The 27,613-nt window shown below is 41.4% G+C and overlaps 1 protein-coding gene across 2 annotated transcripts in view; it reads right to left on the bottom strand.

Annotated features, from left to right (window-relative positions):
* CDH12 (cadherin 12) overlaps nucleotides 1-27,613 on the bottom strand; it is a 563,366-nt gene that overhangs the window by 190,256 nt on the left and 345,497 nt on the right. For both annotated transcript variants that reach the window (XM_063130255.1, XM_063130254.1), the window contains one exon: nucleotides 4,912-5,348. In XM_063130255.1, the coding sequence (XP_062986325.1) occupies nucleotides 4,912-5,142 (231 nt within the window). In that variant the 5' untranslated portion in view covers nucleotides 5,143-5,348. The remainder of the gene's footprint in view (nucleotides 1-4,911; nucleotides 5,349-27,613) is intronic.

Here is a 27,613-nt window from a genome sequence, read left to right on the forward strand (position 1 = left end):
ATTTCTCATTCATCACTACTGCCTATGTTTTTGCATGAGAATTAAAAATCTGGCCAAAGTCCAGGCTTCTGTTCTGACAGTTGCTTCAGACACAACTCAGTGAATGGCTTAGGATGGAGCTACACTGCCAGGGACAAACTGTTCTCCAGGAACACCAACCACCGTTTCTCCACTGAAAAGTAGGGTGGGGTGGGAGCAGTTTGCGACAGAGAGACCATTGGCAGGACAGGTTGTATGAGCATTCCTCTGCTTGACACTCTTCCTGGGCAACTTAGCAGCTGCTTTAATGCCAGCTGTCCTGACTTGGTTTCAGCCTTGAGGGAAGTGGCTGGTCAATCAGGCACTCAGGAAGGCTCTGGTAGCAGGACACTAAGGCCTTAGCTAGACCTAAGGATTGTCCTGGGGTCAACCCTGTTCATGTAAATGACACACAGGATATCCCGGGAGCAGGCAGGGACAACCCCGGGACAACCCCAGGATAAACCTTAGGTCTAGCTAAGGCCTATGATTGGTGAGGCAAGTCACATTCAGTCAGGAGTGTGCTAGGTAAATAGGAGCACAACGTGGCAGAGAATGGACAGCACTATGCAGGAGTTGATGGGCTGGGATAATTCATCATGAAAGCAGTAACAGAGGGCTTAAGAAATACCATAAAATCAGGTCCCTCAGAAGCTCCACTTCCCATTACAACTCCAAAGAACCCTTGCTCATTCCTAGAGTCTTAAGCTCCTACAGGGCTGAGGAGCCTGAGATACTTTTGGAGAATTATTATTGGAGTTTGAGGTTGATGCCTTACGTCCAGAGGATGTATCATACATTCCTGAAGATCCTCCCTTGAGTGGGGAGACCAGTATCACTGAACTCAGTGTTGTCTGTGGGGTGACACCAATCCTCCAGACCCATGGATATGGCACCATTAGGCCTACCCCATATGAGTGTAGAACCAGTAACTGGGGGAAACATCTGTCAGGGGAAGGCTTAAACACCACCTACCAATAATCCACTTTATTCCTGCAAATTTCCTAACTCTGACTGACACTTCATAGTCAAGAAGCATCAGAGTTCCCATCCCAACATCTCCTCACACCTCCCATAATCAACATACTTGTTCTTTATTCATATGTTTAAAAAGTTAAAAAGCTGTTTAGTTCTATTGCTAGCCATCTCACTTCCTCTGTCACATAATACATAATCCCTCTGCAAAGCATGTAGAGGGAAGTTGTAAAGTTTCATGATGGTGTGCAGAACATGCTGGCGCTTAACAGCAGCCACAGTGCAAACATGAGAACAAAAGCACTCTATATGATCGGGTCACTTCTTTGCATATATATTGCTGTGGATTGGAACAACAAACTGTTACTTATTTAAGGAAATCAAGCAGATAAATAATTACCAAAAAAGAAAAGAAAATGCCACCCTACATTCACTTGACCTTAGGAACTGGATGTGACTAAGAATTTCTACCAGTATAAATCCTGTCTTGATGAAGTCAGCTATAAATGTCAGATCAGTACCTGTTCGAGAGGCATAGCTTTCATGTCCATAGTCTGTGCTTCCTGCCTTCTTGTTAATGAGGTATTCGTTATGCATTCATTATTCTGCATTCTATCATCCAGATCCCTCCATATTTTATTTTTATCATCTAGATACAAGTGGCACACGAGGGACACATTTGCTTAAAAGTGTAAGCTTAGTGCTCAAGGATGCATCAATATTACTTATCTTAAAAGAGAAATTATACCCATGCTGCATGTGTGGCAAAGAACACTTTCTTCATCATCATGGCTTTTTCTTACCCCCAATAAAATGTCTAAGTAACAATTAGGTCATGTTAATTGGAGGTCTAATATTGCTGGTCCTCATCAATTTGATCCCCCCTGTTTTAACTTGTAAGAGGCACACAAAGCATTCTTGGTTATAGGTATACTCTTTACATGCGGCCACTATCTTAGCAGGAGTCTAGAACTGGTCACAAAAACATCTTAAGATGTTATGATATAATGAGCAATATAATGAACCGTATGGACATCTAAATCAAAATAGAGCGGTGCCTGGGTCGGCCCAAAGATCCATTAAATATAGCCTTCTGGGATTTCAGCTAAGAACTTAGGTCTATTATAATAGCATCAGACGAAGACTAAACATCTCTCCCCAAACTCACACTGACATTATTAAATCCAGGATCGTGAGGAGGCTCTGAGCTCCTATCACCATAAAGCCAGACCAAAAATTTTCTTAGGAGCAAGGTACAAAATATGGTGGGTATAGGGCTACCACTGAAAATGGCCTCCCATACCTATTCTCCCCTCTCTCCCTTGCAACATGTATTTTTATTTGCTCTTTGATGGGATCTTCTCAGATGGTGTTTCCAGCTGCTTTGTCACATTGGCAGCCAATAATGTAGAGCAGGGGACAATGATGTGAACTGGGGGGAGAGGAAATGTATCAAATGTTAAAGACCCATCTTGAGAAATGTGAAACTGCATGAAACAAAAAGAGAGGGGAGAATATGACATGGGTCTTCTGTTTGGGTGGAAGCCCCATGTGTACTATAATGTCTAATTTGGCATTTGTTCTCTCTTCAATTGGGAGTATCAAGGGTAGGTTGTCAGCAAAGGAGATCCGACACAAACACATCATTCCTTGATGACAGGGGTGGGGAAGCTATGACCCTCCACTTCAACTCCCATCATCCCTTACCATTGTTTATGCTGGCTGGGGCTGTTGGGAGTTGGAGTCCAACACCTTTTGGTGGGCCCCAAGGTTTCCGTTCTGGCTTGAGAAGAATGTTATTGCTTTGCTTTAACACACACAGTCTTTATATGTCAGATGGGACATCATGTTGTATGGATATCTGCATGGGATTCACTCACACACACATTAAGGTGTACCATTAGATCCTTTGTAACTAGGTATTAAGAGAATTCATAGAATATACAGTTTGCCTGTGACTGGTTAAAAACGTCTAAGGATGTAACAGAATCAAAGATGTGGAGGTGATGCAAAGTCTAACAGAAATGCTACTGCAGGATGGTTAACGGGCAGGACAGAAATGTATTGTTTCCACCACCTCCAAGCTAAACCGTGGACTGTGGAAGAACTAATGTCCCTCTCAAGGACCATTCCTTAATTTTGTTGATCAGGGATACATTGCATACCTCCTCTCTCACTAGAATCTATTTCCGTGTGTGTGTGTGTGTGTGTGTGTGTGTGTGTGTGTGTGTGTGTGTGTGTGAGAGAGAGAGAGAGAGAGAGAGAGAGAGAGAGAGAGAGAGAGAGAGAGAGAGAAATGTGACACTGGTAACTACCTTTGCATGCCATATGGGACACATATGAAAGCTCCATTAGTTCATGTGAAACTGCAGATATACTTCCTGTGAGACAAATAGACATGTGCACCAGCTCTCAAAAACACCTAAGCTAGGGAAGCAGTCACAGTCCATGTTTGTCTCTCGTTCACACATTGCCTACATAAACAAACATGCCCATGAGGACACATTCTGACCTGCCAAACCTTCAAGATAATTTAGTGCAATGGAAAAATTAGGAAAAAAGAACAGCAACAAAGCAAATTCAATACTTTTTCTGCAGTTGGATTTTTAAAGAGATCGAAGCCTTTTTATTCCTGGACAAAGTAGTTTGTGTAGCTGCTCTACAAAATTGTAGAAATTATGGTGGAGAGTTGAAATTAATATGATGGAGGCATCATTGTCCTCTTTAATGTATTCACCTCCCCCATCTTTTTATCTCACTGTTGTCTTTTGTCAGACAGATTTGTCAGGGTTTTGAAACAATACAAAATTAGTTTACCAGAGGTGATAGTGGGATACTTACAGATATTAACACATTTGACACTCCAAACACACACACACACACAAAGACACACTCACAAACACAATTTCCCTGTCATCAGCCTGAGGGTACTCATATGGTTTTTTAGTTTTCCTTTATACATGGCATGGCTGAACGCATGCCAGTGTCAATGTATTATGGGTTTAAATTGGAATTTTGAATCTTGGAGCATGACTGCTTTTCATTAAATGTTTTTTTTTAAAAAAAATGGATTTTTTTCATGCAGTTGGCTCCCAGTCAGATCCACGAATTGCTTTGCCACTTTAAGAATGAGGCAGTTGGTTCTCCTGACACAAGAGGTCATGTATTATTTACCCAGAGCGATGGAGCAATGTGCTCAGGGAGTCATCCCGGGTCATTAAAATAGGTATGTGGGAAAAAAAAGTCATCACAAGTCAAGTCAATATCAAAGTGTAATAGACTTGCTATTTATGAGCAAAGTAGGAGTTGCAAGGGGGGAGAACACTGAAATAGAAAATGTTGACGAAGGAAATATACTCTTGTATATGGAAGAGAGAGAGAGAAATCTCATGTATTTGCTATGGCAATATGTTCTAAGAACAATTCTGAGACATGTTTGTTCTATGAACTGGCAGAAATCTGGACCCTACAGGATTATTTTAAATCACTTACAGCCCAACCCTATACATGTCTACTGAGAAGAAAGTTCCATGGATTTCAGTGGGGTTTACTTCCAAGTAAATGAGTACAGAATTGCAGCCTCAAGCTGTATAGGACTGCCTTGATGGAATTTATTTCTCCAAGTGGAAAACTCACTATTGTTCAGCTTGCAGACACTTTGTTCTGAGATTGCTAACTATATCCTGTGTTACTGTAAACACCTTTGCTTTGCACAACAGAGAACCAGCGCTCATGATTATATATAATGGATATGACTTTTAAAGATACATTTTCATGATATTAGGTCACAATAATAATAATAATAATAATAATAATAACAACAACAACAATACTCAGGGAATGGGGCTTACCTCTGAGTAGACCTGTGTAAGATTACACTGTCAGTCAACAGAGCTTTTTAGAAAATGAAACATTTACCTTTCCCACGTACTGGGGTTCGGAGCCCATATATTCTTCCAGCACAAAGAACTGATTCCAGACCCAGCCTCGCTTGACCCGGATGGCGGGTGTCCTCCTCTCGGGTGTTGTGACAACATTTCCCCTTGGCTCAGTTTCTAAAGTCTGTTGTGATCGTGGATGAAGTGGTGTTAAGAGACCTCCATCGAACAGGACCCAGAGAAGCAGGGATAAGCAGTTCCGTGTAAGCATTGGCAATGGTTTCCCTACAGCAAGTAATTAAAAACTCCAACACCGAATGCCGAGCTGAAGAATCCAGGTTTGAGGCTGTCCGTGGGCCTCCACCACTTAGCTTCAGAATTTTTTTATTTATTTTTTGTTATTGCCGAAATGCTAATGCAGACATTAATCCTTCTGGTGACAAGGTTTCTGCCGCATTAAATTCCATCTAAAGGGACCTATAAAAGAGATTTACATTGCAACATGAAATTATATAAAATTACACTGAAGTATTCATCCAAATACTATTTCTCACACCTAGTTAGTTTCTACAGACAGTGAGCGAGAATGAAGCAAGAAACAGAGCCTGAAGTAGCATTGGTATTTAATGCTGTAGCACTGAGTTGCAACAGAGCACTGCACAGTAACTATAGGAATGTTTCATTCTGCTTCTGTTTTGTATTATTCTAGTCTTTGCCTGAAGAGAAGCACACAGCCTGCCCTTTATGGCCCAGTTATAAAATAAAGCCGTTACACATCAGTGAATTCAGATATTATTTACTCAGTATTCACATGGGAAAGGAGGGGGGGGAATACTGTGGGCAAAAGTAGACCAACCTATCAATAGGTACGGTAGTGTTGTTACTTGCAACACGTTGACTGCCCTTTTTGAAACATGAAATATGCAGAGATGGTTTTGCATGAACAGTCATTATTTCCATGTGTGCAAATTTCTCCAGGCAGAAAGAGATGTGACAATGAGTGTGGATTGGTTGTCCAAACTGGCAAATTTGAGTCAAAATGGATGGTTGAGAATTTTTGGAAGTTTTTTTTTTTTTAAAGAACTTACCCAAATTAGCAAATTCCTTCATAAATGGGACAGAAAAAAACTTGAGATTAAAAATCAAACCAAACTAAACCAAACATAATGTGGGAGGAAATATGTCTTTCTTTATGTAGTCACTTCATATGACTAGGGTGACCATATGAAAAGGGCTCCTGTATCTTTAACAGTTGTGTAGAAAAGGGAATTTCAGCAGGTGTTAGTTGTATGCGTGGAGCACCTGGTGAAATTTCCTCTTCATTGCAACAGTTAAAGGTGCAGGAGCCCTGCCCTCTTTTGTATCTGGTCACAAATGACACCTGCTGAAATTCCCTTTTCTATACAATTGTTAAAGTTACAGGAGCCCTGTCATCCTTTTCATATGGTCACCCTGTATATGACGTGTCCTGTTCACGTCTTATAAGTAGCCCATTTACTTATGGGCTAGAGCTATTGAAAGCTATTGGCTCCCTAAATTTGTGAGGCTAGCACAGCCTGTGGTGAGGGACACAGAGAGTTGTAGGCCATAAGATGGGAGCTGCACAAAAGCACACCCTGTTGTGAAGCTCCCTTGCACAGGGGAACATTTTGCTGGTGTGCCCTTACAATTCACTGTGTAACACGTCACACAATCGGCAGGGAAAAGTTGTGTTTCCCAACTGGTTTTCCTGATACCATTTATGAATCTCTCTGGCTAATAGTTGCTATTTAATAAATTGATAACATTAAAGTGATGTAATCAAGTATTTCCACTATTAAGGGCAAATAGGAAAAAATAACATTTAATTTGGGGCTTGAATTAATGAGCACAGGAAACATGGAAACTTCTAGTTAATTCAGGTTGCAATAAATGATAGATAAGGCATAAAACGCTGTTGTTATTAGTACTGGAGATCCATTTGGGTGAAGGTGAAGCTAGCTGTGCAATTTTTCTGGGACAAGTAACCAATCAGTCATCCCTGTCACATGATTACTTGCTGCACAAGTTACTAGAGCAGTGTATGTGGAGAACCCAGGCCAAACTTGGTGTTCCTTTCGGTAGTATCTGTGTCACTTAGTATCAAAGAAAGGATAAGATTTTATTCCCCACTGCAAAGTAATCTCTAAAATGCAGCATTTTGGGCGAGAGGGTTACCTCATAGAAGTAAATGCCATCTATCCACTTATATGGGGGAGTGTTCAAGACAAAATGTGTGTGGATGTTTGTTATCCTGCTAGCCCACCTTTCTTGAGGAGATTCAGAGCTCCCATAGGTTATTATGCTATAAGGAGCATCCATGCTGAACTGTCTTCCACACTGGAGAGGTATATTACTGTCAGGAGCAGGTCTCAGCACTGCTGTGAGGCCTCATAATTTTTAACTAGGATTTAATTAGAACTAGTTTGGAATGTCAGAATCTGTGCAAGCTTAGCTCTGTCAGTGTTCTCAGAGAAGAGCAGATGGAAGTCGCATCTCCCAACACAGCGTGACCTTGAGAGGCTAGGAAGCTGTCTGGAGAATCTGATAGTTTTGGAAGAAGTAGGAGCTTTGTAGAAGGAGTCATTCAGACTGAAGTGTCATCTTGGTGGGCTGAGCAGTGCTGGCCTGTTTGTACAGGGGCATTGCTGAAAGGCCAAAGCCTCTGTTTGTCAAGTGGTCTGCAAGAGACCTACACTGTCCTTTTTAAGCTGGAGCAAAGGTAAGGAGCCTTTGCCAGATACAACTGCACTGTGTTTCCTGGAATAGCCTCCCTGTTCGGATTCATCACCATCTGGGACTTTGAAAGCACTTTGCACATGGGTTTGGACTTTGGATTAGTAAGAATTTGCTTTTAATAGACTTGAACTTGTGTTTGTTGTGGATTGCATGTTTGTTTGCTTGTGGTCAGCTCAGTGTAGTGGCAGACTGGGCTTGATTATGACAGTTCGACTTTTCTTCTGCCAATTCAAACAGCAGGGTGTTACCAGTGCTAAAGCAGAAGCACGGGATTCCTTGTGCCTGAGGTTTTACCTTCCCTATGATCTTGTTTAGGCCTTGACCATGTTCCCTCAAGTTACCAAGGAATGATCCACAATTGGACTACCTCCCTTGGGTGGTTTGTTAAGACTTTCAAGAATTTCCCCCTGTGATTGCCTGAGGGATCATATCAGGGATCTTTCCTCTCCTTTATCTGGGCTTGGAACCCATTTATGGAACTGTGGAGATGGCAACAGGGAAACCACAAGTGATTAGCCTTTGACTGTTTTGGAATTTCTTAGAGCCTATAGCTTTGACCATGAGCTGTACGATTTCTGAAGTATGCAACCATGTAGCGTTGCCATGGGATTTCCTGCAATAAAGAAGTCTCACTGATTTTGGTGTTCCTTGTCAGTTTGTCGGAATGTGTGCTTGCCTGAGGGATCAGGAGACCTGATAATTATGAATTGTGTCCAATTCTGGGTGGAACAACTATTTTAACATGTACCTACAATGGTGTGTGTATAAAAATGGGTGAACATGCAATGTTTGAGTGCATTGGGGTTCTCTGAATTCTTCCTCAAAACTTTTTCGCTTTGTTCACATCCTGAACAGAAGTGTCTTTTTATTTTTCAATCTGGAAAACTGCATATTTTTAAAAGTATTCATTTTTCCCAATTGAAAAATGCATTATTTTAAATGTGCATTTTTCCAGAGGAGGGGACGTTTAACCTTCACCTGCTGTGATCCACATGAAAATTGTTCCCCACCTGTGTGCTGCAGTTGCTAGTTGCAAGTTGAATGTTTACTGAAAGCTGCCAATGGTGCTGTCAACACAGCTGCCTGGATTTTTGGACTCTCATTGGAGATTGCTGTGATAATAAGCGCCTATACTTTTTTTAAAAACCCACTATTCTACTGGCTAATGCTATTCTGCCATGCCCGGGGTACCCTGGGCATGGGGAGGCCAATTGCGGGTCAGGCAGAACAAGATGGCGTGGTAGCCAGCAATTGGCTGGCAGTTTGTGCCACTGGGAGGGGAGGGGACTCAGAGCCTATTTAAGGGCTCACGCCCCTCCCTTCCTCCTCCCTTCAAAAAGTGCCTCCTCCCTGTAGGCAGTATGGGCTTGCTTGTGGCCCATTCAGGGTGCCAAGTGGAATTTTTTGCTCATAATCTGAATTGGTTATAATTTTTTCACCTACTTCATACTGCAAGACAGTCAGGGAGTATTAAATAGGTTAATTTGCTTAATTCGGTCACATTTATTGGTGGATAGGCGGTCATGTGTAGTTGGATAGGGTCGGTGAGCATTCCAAGGCACCAAGGGGTGATGGGTAATGCCTGAGGCTCAGCAGCTCCAAGCCCTACATGAGGAGGAGTGACACTGAAAAGCCTACCACCCCAAAAAGGGGAGTCAGGGGGTGGTGACGACTAGATGCCGCCTACCTGGTTCGGAATGTTTCCCCTGATTATTGGCAGCTTACACTGTGTAAGATTGATGCCCACTTAGGTTTCTCCTCTGCAGATCCATCAAATAAATGTTGGCCCTTCTTTAAACCCAACATAGTTGTGTCGCCTCTTTATTTCCGCACTACACCTTCCCGCAAATACTTCTGATAAGTGTCCCCCTGCTTCTGCATTTCTCTCTACGAAGGGTGTTCAGCCAGTTCTGGGTAGGGCTGTATTCCTTCTGAAGTAGCAGGTTCATATCCTGGAGGTTCTCCTGGAGTCAGCTTTGTTGCTGGAAGCTCAGGTGGTCTCAATGACATGGAGCACCATCAACCAGGTTTGGCTGGTGGCCCAAGTATGCCCCTGGCTTTAGTAGTCTAGGCTCTGATCTCAGTAATCTAGATTCTGGTAACATCCAAGTTAGATTACTGCAATGTGCTCTCTGTGGAGCTATTCTTGAAGCTGGTTCAGAAGCTGTAGCTTGCACAAAGTATAGTGGCCAGATTGATAATGGAGACCAGAAGGTCTGAACATAAAATACCACTTCTGGGGTTGCTTGCTCTAGCTGCCTGTGCATTTCTGAGTCAAATTAAGAATGTAAAAACATAAGAAGAGCCATGCTTGATCAGACCAATGGTCCATCTAGTCCAGCACTCTGTTCACAGAGTGGCCAACCAGCTGTCAACCAGGAACCCACAAGCAGGGATGATTGCATCAGCACTCTCCCACCAATGTTTCCCAGCTTACTACCTTTTGATTTTGACTTTAAAGTTTATATGGCTTGGGACCAAAATACCTGACCGAGCACCCCATCATCTGAGATTCTTCTCCAGGTATCTCTAATGAGGGAGGTTTGGAGGATGGCAACAAGGGAGAGGGCCTTTTTGGTGATGGCCCCTGAATTCTGGGATATTTTTCACTGTGAGGTCGACCTGGTTAAGACCTTCCTTTACCTCTGGGCATTTGACAGCATATGATAAGATTTTAACTTGTGTTGGGATTTTTTTATTGTTGTATGTTTTAAATTGCTGTTGTTTTTATGTAAATGATTTTTATGTTAGGTTTTGTATTGCATTTTTATGGTTTTCATCTTTTTAAACCAGTCAGAGAGCTTTGGCTATTGGGTTGTATATAATACAAATAAATAATAATAAATTCATTTCTGCAAATGTAAGGTTGAAGCCATGTCTTTGCCAAGATAATGCCTACCTCAGCCCATATGCTACATTGCTTTTTATACTGTTGCTTTGCAGGTGAACAAAAATAATGCCATTCACTTTCAGACAGCTATTAAAGATGCCTCCCCCACCCTTAATTCCAGGAGAAAACTTTTGCTTAAAAGTCAATACACATGCAGTAAAGGCATTAAAATTACAATGCAAGATATGTTTTTAAATCCAACTATTTCCAGAAGTTCTGTTTTCCTTCCTAATTATACCATTCTTATCAGCAATAATTATACAAATATTATTTGCTAGTACAGCCTGACTCCTTTTATCATCAAGGATATATAATTGGGAATTTGGGGGAATCGAAGTTCTGAGAAGGGTAGAAAGTAAGAAGAAAGAAACATAATCTACAATGCCATTTATTTCCACCCTGAAATGGGAGAAAGGTTTTAATTTCAAACACACACAAAAATGTCCAGTTTTCTCTTTCTTTTTCCTTCCCTAAAACCAGGTTATTTCAAGATCTAAAGGACATGCACATGCAAGAAGAAGGGAAAAGATGAAGAGAGATTAATAAAATGAGAGATTAAGGGGTAGTGGAAATGTGTTTAGTTAAAGTGACTGGCTGATCCTTGTATTCAGAAAGGATTAAAGTGAGGTATTTGCAGCAGAGAAGGAAGTGCATACATCAACTCCATAAAGTTTAGATTTCATATGGAGACTTTCTCAACATTTTTACAAAGCAATCCTCCCCCAAGCTGACTCTTTGTTGGGTCACGCATGGGCCAAAGCATGAATAATACACAAACAACATATCCTGTTCTTATCGGGTTCTCTGCCATTAATGGCAGGCATGTAAGCAAGGAACCCATTATATTTTGGCCTGGTAAAAGTGCTTGGGTTGAGTACATGTGAAATGCATTTCTTTTAACCACTTTATTTATTTAACAGATCAGAGGGCTTTCATGCTCCCTCCTTCTAATGCACACTATATGGGATCACAATCAGATGGTGCTTATCAATAATGCAATGTCCAGGTCTGGCAGATTATCAGGCCCCTTTAGCTCTGTGCCTGCCACTACCTGCCTAATTTGGACAGCAAAATGACAACAGCAACCACAGCTGGCCAGCTGCCTTCCCCACTTTCCTTTATCCAGACTGCAGCTGAAAATAGTCATGGGGAAATCTTCATGATAGCCTTTCACGACTCCATGGTCTCCCCTAAACCATTCTCTATTCAATTTAGCAGCAACTCCCAGGGAGGTTCAACTCAATGGATAATGCTTCTCTCAGTAGATCTCAGCCTCCGGCCATGTCTGTCAGCCAGGGGAGCTTTTAAAGTATTATATAGAGAACCAAAAGTAATGTAAAGAGATTGACGGACTCCAGTGAATGGGGGACGATTCCCCCCTGAGGCTTGAAGATAGCATTCAAGAACAAATATAAATCACGTTTAATCCATTCTCTATCACACGTGTTCTCTGCTCAGTTGAAAAACAAAGGGTTTTCTTAAGTGAAAGAGCATTGGGCTTCATATAATGGCAGAGCCCAAAATGCCCTTTCTGTGAGCTTCAGGCCTAGTCTACACAAACAGCAAAACAACTTACGAAATTTCTTCTCTGCGATACCATTTCAGGCCGCAACTCTGAAAGCTTCTCCATGGGGTGGAGGTTGGGGTGGGGGAGGCAGGCAGGCAATCTGGACAGAGATAGCTTACCTACAGTTATCCATGCTCTGATAACCTCTCGTTTGGATTATTGCAATGCGTTATACGTGGGGCTGCCTTTGAAAACGGTCCGGAAACTTCAACTGGTACAAAACAGGGCAGCACGGTTACTAACAGGGACTGGCCGACGAGACCACATTACGCCAGTCCTTTTCCAGCTTCATTGGCTGCCAGTCCAGGCCCGGGCCCGATTCAAAGTGCTGGTATTAACATTTAAAGCCCTAAACGGCTTGGGGCCAGGCTATCTGAAGGAATGCCTCCTCCCGTATGTACCTGCCCGGACCCTAAGGTCATCCTCAGGGGTCCTTCTCCGTGAGCCCCTGCCAAAGGAAGTGAGGCAGGTGGCTACCAGGAGGAGGGCCTTCTCTGCTGTGGCACCCCGGCTGTGGAATGAGCACCCTAAGGAGGTTCGCTTGGCACCTACATTATATGCTTTTAGACACCAGGTGAAGACTTTTTTATTCTCCCAGCATTTTAACAATCTATAAATACATTTTAACATTGTGTTTTAAATTTGTAATTTTGCATTGCTGCTGTTTTTATCTGGTTGAGCTTTTATATTGTATTTTATATTATGGTTTTATACTGTTGTTTTATACTTTGAATGGTTTTAATCTTTGTGAACCGCCCAGAGAGCTCCGGCTATTGGGCGGTATAGAAATGTAATAAATAAATAAATAAATAAATGCTCATAGTAAAAATAGCATGCCTGGAAAAAGGCAAGGTTAAAGCCCTTTCCATGGGCACAAAGCTTTTCACATGCAGGGATTTATTTATTTTCCAATATGAAGTACATGAAGTCTTCAATCGGAAAGGGTCCATACCAGGGTCATTTGTAGAGATGGTCTGCTGTTTGTGGAGACCAGGCCTCATTTTCATTTAATGGAACGTTAATATCTGTATTTTGTGCTTGCCATGGAAGAGCGAATAAAGGCAGGAACAGGAAGTACTATGCCTTTATTTATGAAGAAAGCTTTTAAATCATCTATTCAAAAAAAAATGTTCTATGTGGTTCAAGATAGGGATGTCAGAAGAAACTTTGATGGCTTTTGATGGCTCACCCACCCCCCTCACTTGTCCATGAGCTGGCCCAACTCAGCCTGGGCTGAGTCAGGCCAGCTCGCAAACTTCCACCTCTGCCATTGCCAGCCGCTGTGCACAACTCTCTTGCTCGAAAGAGTTCTGCAGAATGGCCAGTGACAGTGATGGCAGATAAGGAAGGAGCCATGCCTTTGCCCTTCCTGCCATTGCCAGGTCATTGTGTGTAAAACCCTCTCTTCGCCTTGCTGGGGCCCCAATGACCAGCAGTGGCTAATTCCTGCATCAGCCATGGGCATGATAGTTTCCAGTTTCCCTTCTCCCTGTTGGTATTGCAGCAGCGAGAAGGGAGACTTCTATGCATAATGGCCAGCAGCAGGTAGAGGTGTGTGGAAAATCCACCAGGGCCTGTGAGCTTGGCGGACACCCACGCTCAGTGCTCCTGGGCCCTGCGGAACATGCCCAGTGGATTTCCCCCCCATGGTTCCTTTCTGAACAATGGGAGTGCAGGTCCTGTCAGGCACAGGGAAAATGCACCATTTCCCCAACCTTGGGGAAATTGCAGTGGTCCTCCCCACCCCACTGATGGGGAGTCTTAATGGCTCTAGGGCTTTCCCAGCACCCCTGTACCCCTCAGTGCCTGAAAAGACCTCTTAATGCCTCTAGAATCTGCACACTTTCCAGAGGCCAAAAAAGTGCACTTTCCCATGCTTCTCCCCCCTCCCTCACCGATTGGGGCTGAAAGGGCCTCTTAATGCTTATGTTAAGAGGCCCGTTCAGGCCCTGATGGGGAGGGAGAGAAGCCACACGTCCAAGGCCTCCAAGAAGTGCACAATTTCCCCAGCACACTAATGGTGTGCCATGGGAATTGTGCACTTTATGGAAGTTTTGGACCCACACAATGCTGAGTGCTCACCAGACCGGCTCAGCCAGAAGCAGTCCAGCATGGCAGCACTCAGCAAGCTAGCAGCAGGCAATTCCAGTGTGTCATTGTGCATAAAAGTCTCCCTTTTCCCTGCTGGGGTGGGAGGACAGGGAAAAGAGAGATTTTTTTTATGCACAATGACCAGTGTTGGAACTGCCCACCCCTGGTTGTTGTACACCAGTCTCCAGCAGGGAGAAGGGAGATATACTGTATGCCAAGTCAGAGAGTTCTGGCAGGGAATCTGCAGCTTGGCTCACAAATGCAAAACAAGCCACTAACTCTGAAGAAATCAGTTGAGCCCCAATAGAACCGGATTTCCCCATGCTGGACATCCCCAGTTAAAAGTGGTTTACAACTTCAAAACTAAGCTAGCCGAATAGTTAAACCCCAGTTAAAACAGCAAAGAATCATAAAAGCAGCTAACATATGTAACATCAAAGTTCTAGGGAGCAAAGAAAAGAAGAAGAAGAGCACAACGAACCCAAATGCAGCACAATCTACCAGGGAATGTTATAAATCTGGCACAATAAGCATTACAGAGGAACTGGAATGGTGTTGTCATGGGAAGAAGCTCTGGTATGAGCTCCTTCAATCTCAGATGTTCAGCAATACCAAGTAGCATAGGGATGAACCAGGGGATCCAACACATATCTATGCAATATCAGGAGGGTCCCTTACCCTGCCAATGCCTTTTCAAGCTCTATGGAGGCATTACTCATGTCTCCTTAATGCGAGAGTTCCAAAGCTGCAGTAACTATACAGAAAACACTAAGTGGATACAGAGTGCCTAGAATACCTGCTCTAACAGTTTGCCTTGGCAAAGCGAAATCTGTAAGCAACGGAGCTAGCCCTGCATCTGCAGCTATGGGAAACCTGATGACTTTGCTGAGGCAAATATATAACGCGGACGATACAGTCCCAGTGATGGGAGTCAGAGGAGCTATAAAATACAGCCATAAAATGCAGAGGAAAAACCAGTGGTTTTAGGAGATTCCAATGTCCCAAATGCTGTAATGTGAAGGCTAATGCAAATATCAGAATGAGCATTAAGTGGGAAATCTGATCAAGGCATATAATCAGCATTAGAGTCGAAGGGGGGGAACCCCTTCTCCTCCTGACCCCCCACCACCACCACACCCATTGGGGCTGAAAATGCCTCTTAATGCAAACAGAAGCTTCGGACACACACAATACTGAGCGCTCGCTGGGCTGGCTTGGCCAGAGGAGGGCTGGCTGGGCAGAGCTCAGTGAGAGTGTGAGGTGAGCTCCCGAGGAGTTCAGCATTCATTACCTATATATTTTCAATGGAAGGGAAATGTATCAATATCTACATCAGAAAATGGGCATTCACAAAACCATCATTCATTCAGCTTACCTAAAAGTGATGTGCGTGTGGAGTGGGGTGGATATAACCCAAAGGCAGACTGGCCCCACATTCTAAGGAAGCCAATGAATTCACAATAACTGAAGGATTTCTGATTGTGACTGCAACATGTCCTTCAATATATAAATGCACATGGTTTCTGAAATGAAGGTGAAACTGTTTTTAAGCTTGTTATCCATCTTGCTAATTTGAGCTATACTCGGTGACTCATTAATTGCTTATCAGGCTGTCATGTACTTGGATAAAATAACTTGCAAATGAGACCACAAACACTTAAAGTCTATCAGCTAGCTAGCAAAATGTCAATCATTGTTACAGGAAGGGCACAGACAGGACCTGGATACGACGAGAAACCTGTGTGGCAGCACTGGATACCTGCGCAGTCCTCATGCAGAAATACATTACACACTCAGACACAGTGATGGGAGAGCATTTCATTTCTGAATTTATCAAAAATTGCAAATTTCTTCATCCTGGCCTGCCGGATGAGATTCGTCGCCAATAATAACTCTTTCTGAGGCCTTAGCTAGACCTAAGGATTGTCCCAGGCAAATGGAGGGGTCGTCCCTGCCTGCTCCTGGGATCCCGTGTGTCATTTGGATGCACAGGGATGATCCCGGGACGATCCTGGGATATAGGCCTGGTCTAGCCACGGCCACACTTTAAGACAGCCATAAAAACTAGTCTCTTCTGGCAGGCCTACCCAGATGAATTTTAAACCTAAGAATTTTAACATGTTGTGATTGTTATTGTAATATTGTATTGGTTTTATATGCTCTTTTAACTAGTTTTATGTATTATATTGTATTTAATGTTGTTCTCCACATTGATCCAGAGGGAGAGGTGGGTAATAAATAAATTATTATTATTATTATTATTATTATTATTATTATTAGAGATGGAAAGAACTTGAGATTTTTTATTATTATTATTATTATTATTATTATTATTATTATTATTATTATTATTGATGGAAAGAACTTGAGATGTAAACATTTTAAATGTGAGACAAACTGAAGCTGACAAATACCCACTGAGGCCCAGGGCTTTGAGTGCTTTGCTCTTCAGAGTCTTGGTTTGAATCCCAAAGTACTCAAGCATGTTAGTGCTTCTTTGGATTCCCACCTCTTTTTTCTGATAGGCTCCTCATCTTTAACAGCTGTGTGGCAGGCAGGTACAACACAGACTTCACCATGAGAATAGCTATACGGACTGAGTTTGGCTTGTTCAGATAGATGAACATTTTCTTTAGGTTTGCATTTTATAAGAACATACCAAAAATCACAAATCTCTTCATATTCAGAAGGGTAGAAACTTGGGAAGTTTTAAGAATGCTGGAGAAAGAAAAAATGATAGATTTGCCCATCCCTACTCAGGTCTATCCTCCAAGTGACAACTGGGAAAGGAGGTAAAACGATGCCTCCCTCTGTAACATTTTCTTCAAAGTGCACCATCTTGGTTTTCCCATGGTGGTAAATGACAACCTTTCATTTATACTAGAGAAAGTGTTATATTCTAAAACACAATGGGCTACATTTGGTGACCCATGTTCCTCCCCTTCAATAACCTTGAAAATTGCAGCATTTTAAAATTAGATCATAGAAACCTGAGAAAACGAGGCCACAAGCATTGATATACTTGCTCTGTTTGTAGGCGTCTGTATGTAGTTTGGTACGTGCCAGTGAACTGCATGATGGGATTGGAATGATGTAAGTGCCTGAATGTACTGTAATGCTGAAACTGCTTAATTGGAAGGCAATGCTTACTTGGAATTTCCAAGACTTTTTCATATATTATGAGACAAATAAGCTAACTTGATAAGGAGGACTGACCATCCAAGTCAATCTGACATTGCTAGAAGAGTTATGCACCATCTGTTGATAAAGCATAATGAAGAAGTTCTTTTTGATCTGTCTTTGTTTTGCTTCAGAATTTTGCAAACTGCTAATTGGTTAAGATGCTACTGTTTTTCACACTGCCAGGGGAGAAGTTCTTTGTCTGTGGGGCCCTCTCCAGTCAGATGCTTTAAGCTCAATAAAACAGAGTTGTCTTACAACCAAAGTGGATTTTTATCCTTGACAAACTCAATGCCATGGAGATTCAGAACTCTCCCGTACTCTTGCCTCCTGTACTTACTATGTTAGTAAGGTGAATGGCTCTCATCCTGACTTCCTTTGCCTGTTCAGATGGACTGAATATCAGCTCTCTCTTTTTTGCATCATCACCGTCATCCCCAATGCTGCCTTTGGATGATTTGAAGTAACTCATGATCATCATACTTTACAAAATGACTGCAATGGGCATGGGTTCTATAACTACCTAGCAGGGATGGGCAGAATTTACCATCAGTGGTCATTGACTTGTAACCTAACTGGCCACGAACTTTAAAAATCAGCTAAATTCCTATTCTGGAGATTTAGAGATTGCATTCTTTATAGAACTGTAACACCTTCTTATCCACAGTGGAGCAGCCATGGCCTTCCCAAGAACCTAGAGCTTTTAGGAGAACCAAGTAGTGCATTCCAAGGTAGGGATGGACAGAGTCAGCACCATTCATTTTCACCAGGTGCTTCCTGGACCGCTGGATGTTCCCACTCACAGTGCGAGTCACTGGACAGCCCAGTGAGTGCCTGTAATGTTGTGTAAATGGCCCCTTTACAGTTGCCATTTACACAATATTACATTTCTGGAAAACTCCAAGCTGTCATTTTGATGCAAAATAATGGCTTGCTATGTTGTTGTACTTAGGGTGACCATATGAATATGAGGACAGGGCTCCTGTATCTTTAACAGTTGTATAGAAAAGGGATTTTCAGCAGGTGTCATTTCTATATATGGAGAACCCGGTGAAATTTCCTCTTCATCACAACAGTTAAAACTGCAGGAATTATACTAGAGTGGCCAGATTTAAAAGAGGGCAGGGCACGCACAGCTTTAACTGTTGAAATGAAGAGGAAATTTCACCAGGTGCTGTGTGCATACAACTGGCACCCGCTGAAATTTCCTTTTCAATACAACTGTTAAAGATACAGGAGCCCTGTCCTCCTTTTCATATAGTCACCCTAGTTGTACCATTTTGTTACAAGTAAATTTTGCCATCTTTATTTTTATATCTCCAATGGACTCTTGTGAGAGTTACCTTCACCTTTTCTCTTGTGTCTTTAGAACAGGGTTTGAGAGGAACATGGTATGGCATTAACAAAACCTCCTTCTTCTGATCAAGTTCAGAAACAACAGTAAATCTGGGAGTTGTCATCAACTCACTAGTGCTTACTATCATTATCATCTGTTTAATAGTATTACTCATGAACTAAATTATATTCTGCAAGGGTGAATCAACATTTGTATGAGTATATGTACTATTGTTAATACTAAGAAACATTTTGAATTGCAATTATTCGCAAGGTAACTCATTATTGCTTAATATCATTATCATTTAAAAGTATTACTAATTTACTTTTGTATGAATATATCTGCAATGGTGAATACAAAGAGACATTTTGAATTGTAATTATTGCAAGGTATACCTCTACCTGTTATACCCAACTGTGTATTTTGCTCGTATTTATCTGCCAGTCCTACCCAGATGGATTTTAAACTTAAGAATTTTAAGATGTCCTGATTGTTCTTTTAACATTGTATCAGTTCTATATGCTCTTTTAATCAGTTTAATGCATTTGATTTATATTGTATTGTACTTAATGTTGTTCCCCACCTCGATCCAAAGGGAGAGGCGGGTAATAAATAAATAAATAAATAAATAAATATTATTATATTTTAATATATACCCATAATGTTCTCATTTTTGTCGCATTGAGGGACCATTTATTTGCCCGGTGCTTTTTCCTAAGGTCTTTCCTATTTCTGGCCTTTGGTTAACTTTAATTTAGCACCACAGAATATGGCTGAATACACCGGGTTTCAGACTCAGAGTTTAAGATAAGCACTCAAAACCTGTGCCTGGATGAATGAATCTGTCAGTTTCACATTTCTCCTCACCAGTGTGTTTGTGTTTTTAAATCTCAAGTTCTTTCCACCTTGTTTATGAAAAAAAGTGAATTTAGGTAAGTTATTTAAAACAAACAAACAAACAACATATATACAGAGAGAGAGAGAGAGAGATGAAATTCTCACTCACTCATAGGGCTGAGAAATTTTGGCAAAGCAATGCCTGAATGTGCATCAGGGACTGCATTTTAAGAACCACTGGTCTAAATATGACTGTGTTCTATTGTTTTATTTAGAGTTCCTGTTAAGGTCATTGGGGTATCTATCCTGAGGAATGTACAAATTAGTCTATATCCAGTATGTGTCAATTTCATATATCTTCAATCCCTTTTCTCCAATTTCCATATCATTCTGCATTTTTTTAAGCTGCATTAAAATTCACACTTATTTTCATACCCAATTTCACCGAACATACAATATTTATTTATTTATTACATATTACACATAGTTCCCTAATATACACATTTTTTGTATGCAACAATTTAATGCAACATCTAAGCTGAAAACTGAATTGCAGCATTCAGGGAGGTGTGGGATCAGAAGGATAACTGCGTTCCAGTCCACACATTAGTTTGGGAACTGCAAATTAATTCAATTTTATTTATTTATTTTTTAAAAAGTTAAAGACAATTTTAGTGGTACTGGAAAGAATTATTTAAAGCAGAGAATCCAGCACACTGTCAGCCAATTCCCAAGGGCTTTTTTGATGGTAGGGGTGTTACATATTATTTGTCTAACAGAGATACAACGTCTGTGCTTTGGAAGATACTAGAGCAATGTTGGAACAACTCAGTTGTCACTTCAGAACTTTCCTAGGGGACCACTCCAGTGTTTATAAGTCAGATGTACTGATGAAACACTTCAGTGTGTTCTTTAAATAAAGAAAAGAAAATAGCTACACTAACTCCCAAAGTAAGATAGGGCAAGAATTTTGCTTGACCTACATGATTAGAAACTCTTGAGTGTCTCTTGCGTGTACTCTGCACATTTCCCAGACTCGTGACTAATGAGTTGAGTAATTTTACAACAGATGCTGAGTTGGCTTTCAGCACTCAGGGGCCTTGGCAAGCTTGAAATGTAGCGGCAGCATCTCATACAGATCCATGCTGTACCTTGGGTTTGCAAATGAAAGTTGTTTCAACAAAAGGGTACTTTCACATCATAGGCATCTTAAAGACTAGCCGGAAGATCACGAGCAAGAAAAGATGCTCAGAACTTGCCAGAGAAGAGGCCCATTGCCAGGGTGGAGGACATGGTGGGGTGTCAACACATACAGATGTAGTGCCTGCTGTGCCTGCTTTTATCTACTCATTATAATTCAGGCAGAGGCTTTTGCATACTTACAAACCCTTCTGTTGACATAGAAGTTTGATCATTGTATTATAATAATAATAATAATAATAATAATAATAATAATGGCCCATATAGTAGGTGAAGAAGAATCTTCAGGACATCAGTGTCCCTAGGGTAGGGATGTCAGAAAAATCCATTTGGAGGGTGAAGTTTGACTGGTTTCCCTAGGCTCATCCATCTGGACTTCATTTTGGTTCTGGCCGCAGCACCCAATTTGATCTGCAGCATCAGCCCAGCTTGTGGATTTTCCAAGAATTTTGGACATTTTTGAACGTTCTGCAATTCACACAAATATCTGAGCAATCTGCAAGAACTATAGCTAAATTTGCATAATTTGCACAAATTCGGCCATAATTGGTGTGCACACACAGTTTCAAAAGGAGATTTGTGCAGTTCAAAATTCAAGTCATGCAAAATTATGTATTACATTAGCAGTTACAAAAAGTGACCAATAAAAACGTGAAAAGTAAATGGAGTGATCCAAGTTCCTGTAAAGCCCCAAACCCTGAGCCATTTCTTCTCCCTATACCACAGACACTCCTCACAGACTCCACTGCTACTCCATACCAAGAATTCACCAATGTTTCCAAGATGAAGTAAATTATTATGGAACATGGGAACCCTGTTCCTGACAAGTCACATGAAGTTATCAATGTTATAATAACATTGCTGATGTCAGAAAATATCTAATATGGCATTCTTAACAGCGATCACCATACTACATCTGTTCATCTCCCCACTCCCCTTGTTCTTAGTTGTTCTTGTTTTCATATCCCTCCACTGAAAATAAAGTTTAGTTGGAGTTCATGATGCCTCTTGTGTGAATATGCCACTTTTCTGCCTTCATTCTACCAAATCCCCAAGATATTCCACCACTGTCATGGAATGAAACTCTAAGCAACAAAAGACAGACATGGAAAATGTACAGGTCTAGCAAGACACACTATGCACTCAAATTACAATCACATAGAATGGTGTAGTTCAAATATTTTCCTTTTACAAAGGCCTACTACTTATGCAAGAAAATACCACCCTCCCCCCGGATCAAATATTTTCCTTTTATAAAGGCCTACTACTTACGTAAGAAAATACCACCACCAACACCCCACGGAGTATTTAAAAAAGGAAATTTTAAAGGCACAGTTACAAACAATTCCAACAAGGAGAAAAGATAGAAGACAACAGAGGAAACCAATATGGCTCCACAAAAAGCTTAGAGATGACCTGAAAACAAAAAGGGATACATATAGGAAGTGGAAGGAAGGCCAGGCTACAAAAGAAGAGTACATGTGGCTCAGAAGTGCCGAAATGGCGTCAGGAAGGCTAAAGCTGTGAATGAGCTGAGATTAGCGAGGGATGCTAAAAGCAATAAACAGGCTTTCTTCAGATATGTGAGTAGTAAAAGACAGAGGAAAGAAATGGTGGTTCAACTGCTTAATGAGGATCACAAATTGATAACAGACGACAAAGAAAAGGCTGAAGTGCTCAATTCCTACTTTGCCTCAGTCTTCTCCCAAAAGCGGGTCTATGACCCCCCTGGAAAAAGTGAAGCAGAAGTTGAGGGGGCAGGATTACAGTTTGAGATTGATAAACAAATGGTCAAAGAACACCTAATTTCCTTGAATGAGTTCAAATCTCCAGGGCCCGATGAACTGAATCCTAGAGTAATGAAGGAGCTAGCAGAAGAACTCTCAGAACCTTTGTCTATTATCTTTGCAAAATAATGGAAGACGGGTGAGGTGCCAGACGACTGGAGGAGGGCTAACGTTGTCCCTATCTTCAAAAAGGGCAAAAAGGAAGAACCCGGGAACTACAGACCAGTCACTCTGATATCCATTCCTGGGAAAATTATGGAGCAGATTATAAAGAAGTCAATCTGTAAACACCTTAAAATCAATGCGGTGATCACTAGAAGCCAACATGGATTTGTCAAGAACAAGTCCTGTCAGACAAATCTGATCTCATTTTTTAATAAGGTAACCTCCCTTGTGGACCGTGGGAACGCTGTGGACGTCATATATCTTGACTTCAGCAAAGCTTTTGACAAAGTACCACATGACATTCTGATTAACAAACTAGCTAAAAGTGGGCTAGATGGAACAACTATTCGGTGGATTCACAGTTGGCTACAGAATCGGACTCAAAGTGTACTTATCAATGGAACCTTCTCAAACTGGGGAGAGGCAACGAGTGGGGTGCCGCAGGGCTCAGTCCTGGGCCCAGTGCTCTTCAAGATTTTTATTAATGATTTGGACAAGGAGGTGCAGGGAACGCTGATCAAATTTGCAGATGACACAAAATTGGGTAGGATAGCTAATACCCTGGAAGACAGAAACAAACTTCAAAGTGATCTTGATAGGCTGGAGTGCTGGGCTGAAAACAACAGGATGAAATTCAATAGGGATAAATGCCAAGTTCTACATTTAGGAAATAGAAACCAAAGGCACAGTTACAAGATGGGGGATACTTGGCTCAGCAATACTACAAACGAGAAGGATCTTGGAATTGTTGTAGATTGCAAGCTGAATATGAGCCAACAGTGCGATATGGCTGCAAGAAAGGCAAATGCTATTTTGGGCTGCATTAAGAGAAGTATAGCTTCCAAATCACATGAGGTACTGGTTCCTCTCTATTCGGCCCTGGTTTGGCCTCATCTAGAGTATTGTGTCCAGTTCTGGGCTCCACAATTCAAGAAGGACGCAGACAAGCTGGAGCATGTTCAAAGGAGGGCAACCAGGATGATCAGAGGTCTGGAAACAAAGCCCTATGAAGAGAGACTGAAAGAACTGGGCATGTTTAGCCTGGAGAAGAGAAGATTGAGGGGAGACATGATAGCACACTTCAAATACTTGAAAGGTTGTCACACAGAGGAGGGCCAGGATCTCTTCTCGATCTTCCCAGAGTGCAGGACATGGAATAATGGACTCAAGTTAAAGGAAACTAGATTCCAGCTGGACATCAGGAAAAACTTCCTGACTGTTAGAGCAGTGTGACAATGGAATCAGTTACCTAGGGAGGTTGTGGGCTCTCCCACACTAGAGGCATTCAAGAGGCAGCTGGGCAACCATCTGTCAGGGATGCGTTAGGGTGGATTCCTGCATTGAGCAGGGGGTTGGACTCGATGGCCTTGTAGGCCCCTTCCAACTCTGCTATTCTATGATTCTATGAAATATTTTCCTTTTATAAAGGCCTACTACTTACGCAAGAAAATACCACCACCACCACCCCATGGGGAAAAATCCTGTGAGTGCTCATGCTTCAGTAACATGTATATAATGTTGGTGATGGTGGTGGGAGTCCTTGGGCAGTAATCATTGACATGAGAACAGCAATATTACACATCATTTTCATCTGTGCAATTAAAATGCTCACTATTCGTGTTGTTCTTTCTTGCTACATATGCCTCTGTACACCAGTTGATGGGGAACATGGGCAGGAGGGTGCTGCTGTACTCATGTTCTGTTTGTGGGTTTCCCATGGGCAGCTGGCTGGCCACTGTGTGAACTGAATGCTAGACTAGTTGGACCCTTGGTCTGATCCAGCAGGGCTCTTCTCATGTACCTCTCAACTGACATTATTTACCTTCAGTGATATCATTACATAATAAAACCAAATCTCACTAGTATGTAGCACCATCCTACTCATGGAATGATCCCTAATTGGTTGGATTTTTTGTGAACTGCCCAGAGAGTTCCGGCTATTGGATGGTATAGAAATGCAATAAATAAATAAATAAATAAATAAATTACCATGTGACTATTTCAGAAACTGGAGGAATAAGCATCTAGAGGAAGCATGGGCAACTTGTAGTCCTCCAGATATTTTAACCTACAATCCCCATCATTCCTAGTCAAAACAGTCTGTTGTGAGGGATGATGGGAGTTGTAGGCTAAAACATCAGAAGAGCCTGAAGTTGCCCACTCCTGATCCAAAGAGGAAAATCGTACATGGGGAAACGCAGTGCTGAACATGAGTGGGGGGAATTGGTGAATATTTATACAGTGGTTTACAGGGAATATTTCTATCCCATCAAAATTGGTATTTTTGTCTGAAAATTGAAATGAAATAATATTTGGCATTGCATTGGTTACAGCTAAATGACAGTTATTTATTTTACTATAGTTCTGCCTTAAATTTGATAAATGTAGCTGCAATGAATAGATTTAATACAATGTGTATTGTATCCACCCTTTGACAATAAGCATAAATTTGTCCACTCGTTCTAGCCTGCCAACATGTGGCTCAGATACAAAATCAATGCTACATTTGTAAAGTTAAGCTTCCCTGAAGCCATGCATTGACATGGTCCCTGATGAAATAGTATCTCTGCAAAACTCACCAACAATGAATGGCATTATAATGAGAGATAATGCCACCACGTGCAGCAGATTGCCAAGATATTCTCTGAAGAGTAAATCCACCATGCATCTTCTATACTTAGAAAGAAAATGAATTCAAATAAAAAAGAAGTGGGCAGGAAAGGAGAACCCTTGCACTGAATGATCCACCAAGATAAGTACATTAAAATCTATAAAAGTATATATTGGGCGGCCAGAAGATCCATCTTTTGCAGCAGAAAAACACATGCAGGTAAATCATATGGCACAGAACTCCTGGGACTGTAACATTTCAGACTGCTACTGGGGGACAGCACATTTACTTTTATGAGTGTCTCCACATTTAGAAAACAGCAAAAGCCAAACTGGATGCAAAAAATAAAATAAAATACGATACATAAAGGAGAAGGCTAGGACTGTTCCATTTATGGAACATTCCTCCAGGTATTCATCTGGTTATCTTACAGATCAACAATCACTGATGCCATGGAGACAAATTATTGGAAGTAATTGTAAGACATCAATGACTCTCTCACTTCTGGCTCTGCCTTCCTTCTTTCCTTCTGTTCTCTTACACACACACACACACACACACACCTACACCTCTTTTGTTTTAGGGTAGATGTGAACATCCTTTTGCTTTCCTGCCAATCCTAGTATTTTTCCTTAGAATTCTATTCTGATTTACTTCCTGTACTCAATGTATACAACATCCCAGATTGGAGGAGGAGGGATGAGACTCAGAAATTTACTGAAGTTCTTTGTGTCGGATTTTGACATTTACATTCTCTTTGAGATGAGAGACACATAATTATTTTAAGGAAAAGAGGAGGAAATAATATATCCTAGCCACCCCAAAATGTCAGTAGCATGGCAGCAATTTGCACAGCATTTACTTCAGAAGCATATTAAGCCTTAAGCCTGTTCTTCCTTGATTGTTCCCCTTCACTTTTATGTTAAAGATTCCTTAAGTAATATGGCTAATTTCTATGACTGATTTTTGATGTTGAAGTTTAGAACGGTTGCGAAAAGGCTACTTGCGTTAGACAAGTATACCAGAGTAACTAAATGAGCGCTCTCTCCAAACAGGATGAATCCCAGTCTGGATGGTGGGGGTGGGGGAGTCCTCAATAATGTGTAAAGGGCTTGTAGAGAAAAGGTACTAAACATATTTTATTGGCAGATTGCAGCTGGTAGGGGGTCACTTTGATACATGATTGAACATGGATTTTGATAAATGTCTTGATTCCATCAGCCAAGATCAAAACAGATATGCCAATAGGTGATTCATCTCAGCTACTCAAGTAAATTGATTCCATCCTGTTGATTCCCATGAGATGTGTTTGTTCCTTGACAATGGATTATTTCTTTCCCCATTTTCTGAGATAACTTCCTTTGAAGGGATTGTTCCAGGAGGAAGGTGTTTTTGATTCTTTTTCAGCAAAGCCTGTCCTAATACATGCTTAATAATTGTATTTTTAATCATGCTTTCCTCCAGCAGGCATCCAATTTCTTGCATCCCTTTCCCCCAGATCCCTGGCATCACATTGGTCATTCTCCACTCCACTGATACAGAAGTGGATCTTAGGGTCATGTTACATATTTTGGTTAAACAATCAGCATTTCACATTTGAATTCTTTAAGTACTCAATATAAGCTAAGGCTTAGTTGGTCCCCAAATCTTGTTTAGATTGATACCATATCTGTTTAAAATCCATTGAGACTTACATTAGGTATTGCTTTTCTCCCCCGCCCCCATAGCTCCCCTATGGGGTAGGGGCATATCTCACTGGCTCAGGTAAGTCAACTAACATATGATGGGAAAGAATTTCCCTGAGACCCCAGAGAATCAGTATCAATGAAAAACAGGCAATACCAGTCTGGATGGAGAAACGGTCTGACTCCTAAAAGCTATATATGTTAGGTTTGCCTGCTGCATACGTTGTGCTCTTTCCGATGACAAGTGAAGACTGTTTTATTTTCCTAATCATTGTTAGTATTCCAGTTTCTGGCTCTGCCATTTTAAATCTACTAAATCTCTGCACTGCTACTAGATTTTACTCTAGATGCACTTTTATACTGCAGTTTTAAGCCAGTACAATTTATATTGTATTTTATGGCTTGAAATTTTGGGAACTACACAGAGAACTTCAGCCATTGGGGGTTACAGAAATGTAATAAATAAATAAATAAAATGTGCATGGCTCTTTATGGGACCTCTCCTCCCCCTCAACTCAGCTGAGCATAGGAAAGACTAGTTTCTTTGTGATATATTCCAATAGTAACTCTTGTACCCTGTTCATGCAGCTCTTATCTCTGACAGCTCTAGCTTGGTCATATTCTTTAGCTTATTTC

Source organism: Elgaria multicarinata, chromosome 7 (genome assembly GCF_023053635.1).
Source record: "Elgaria multicarinata webbii isolate HBS135686 ecotype San Diego chromosome 7, rElgMul1.1.pri, whole genome shotgun sequence".
Taxonomy (NCBI): domain Eukaryota; kingdom Metazoa; phylum Chordata; class Lepidosauria; order Squamata; family Anguidae; genus Elgaria; species Elgaria multicarinata.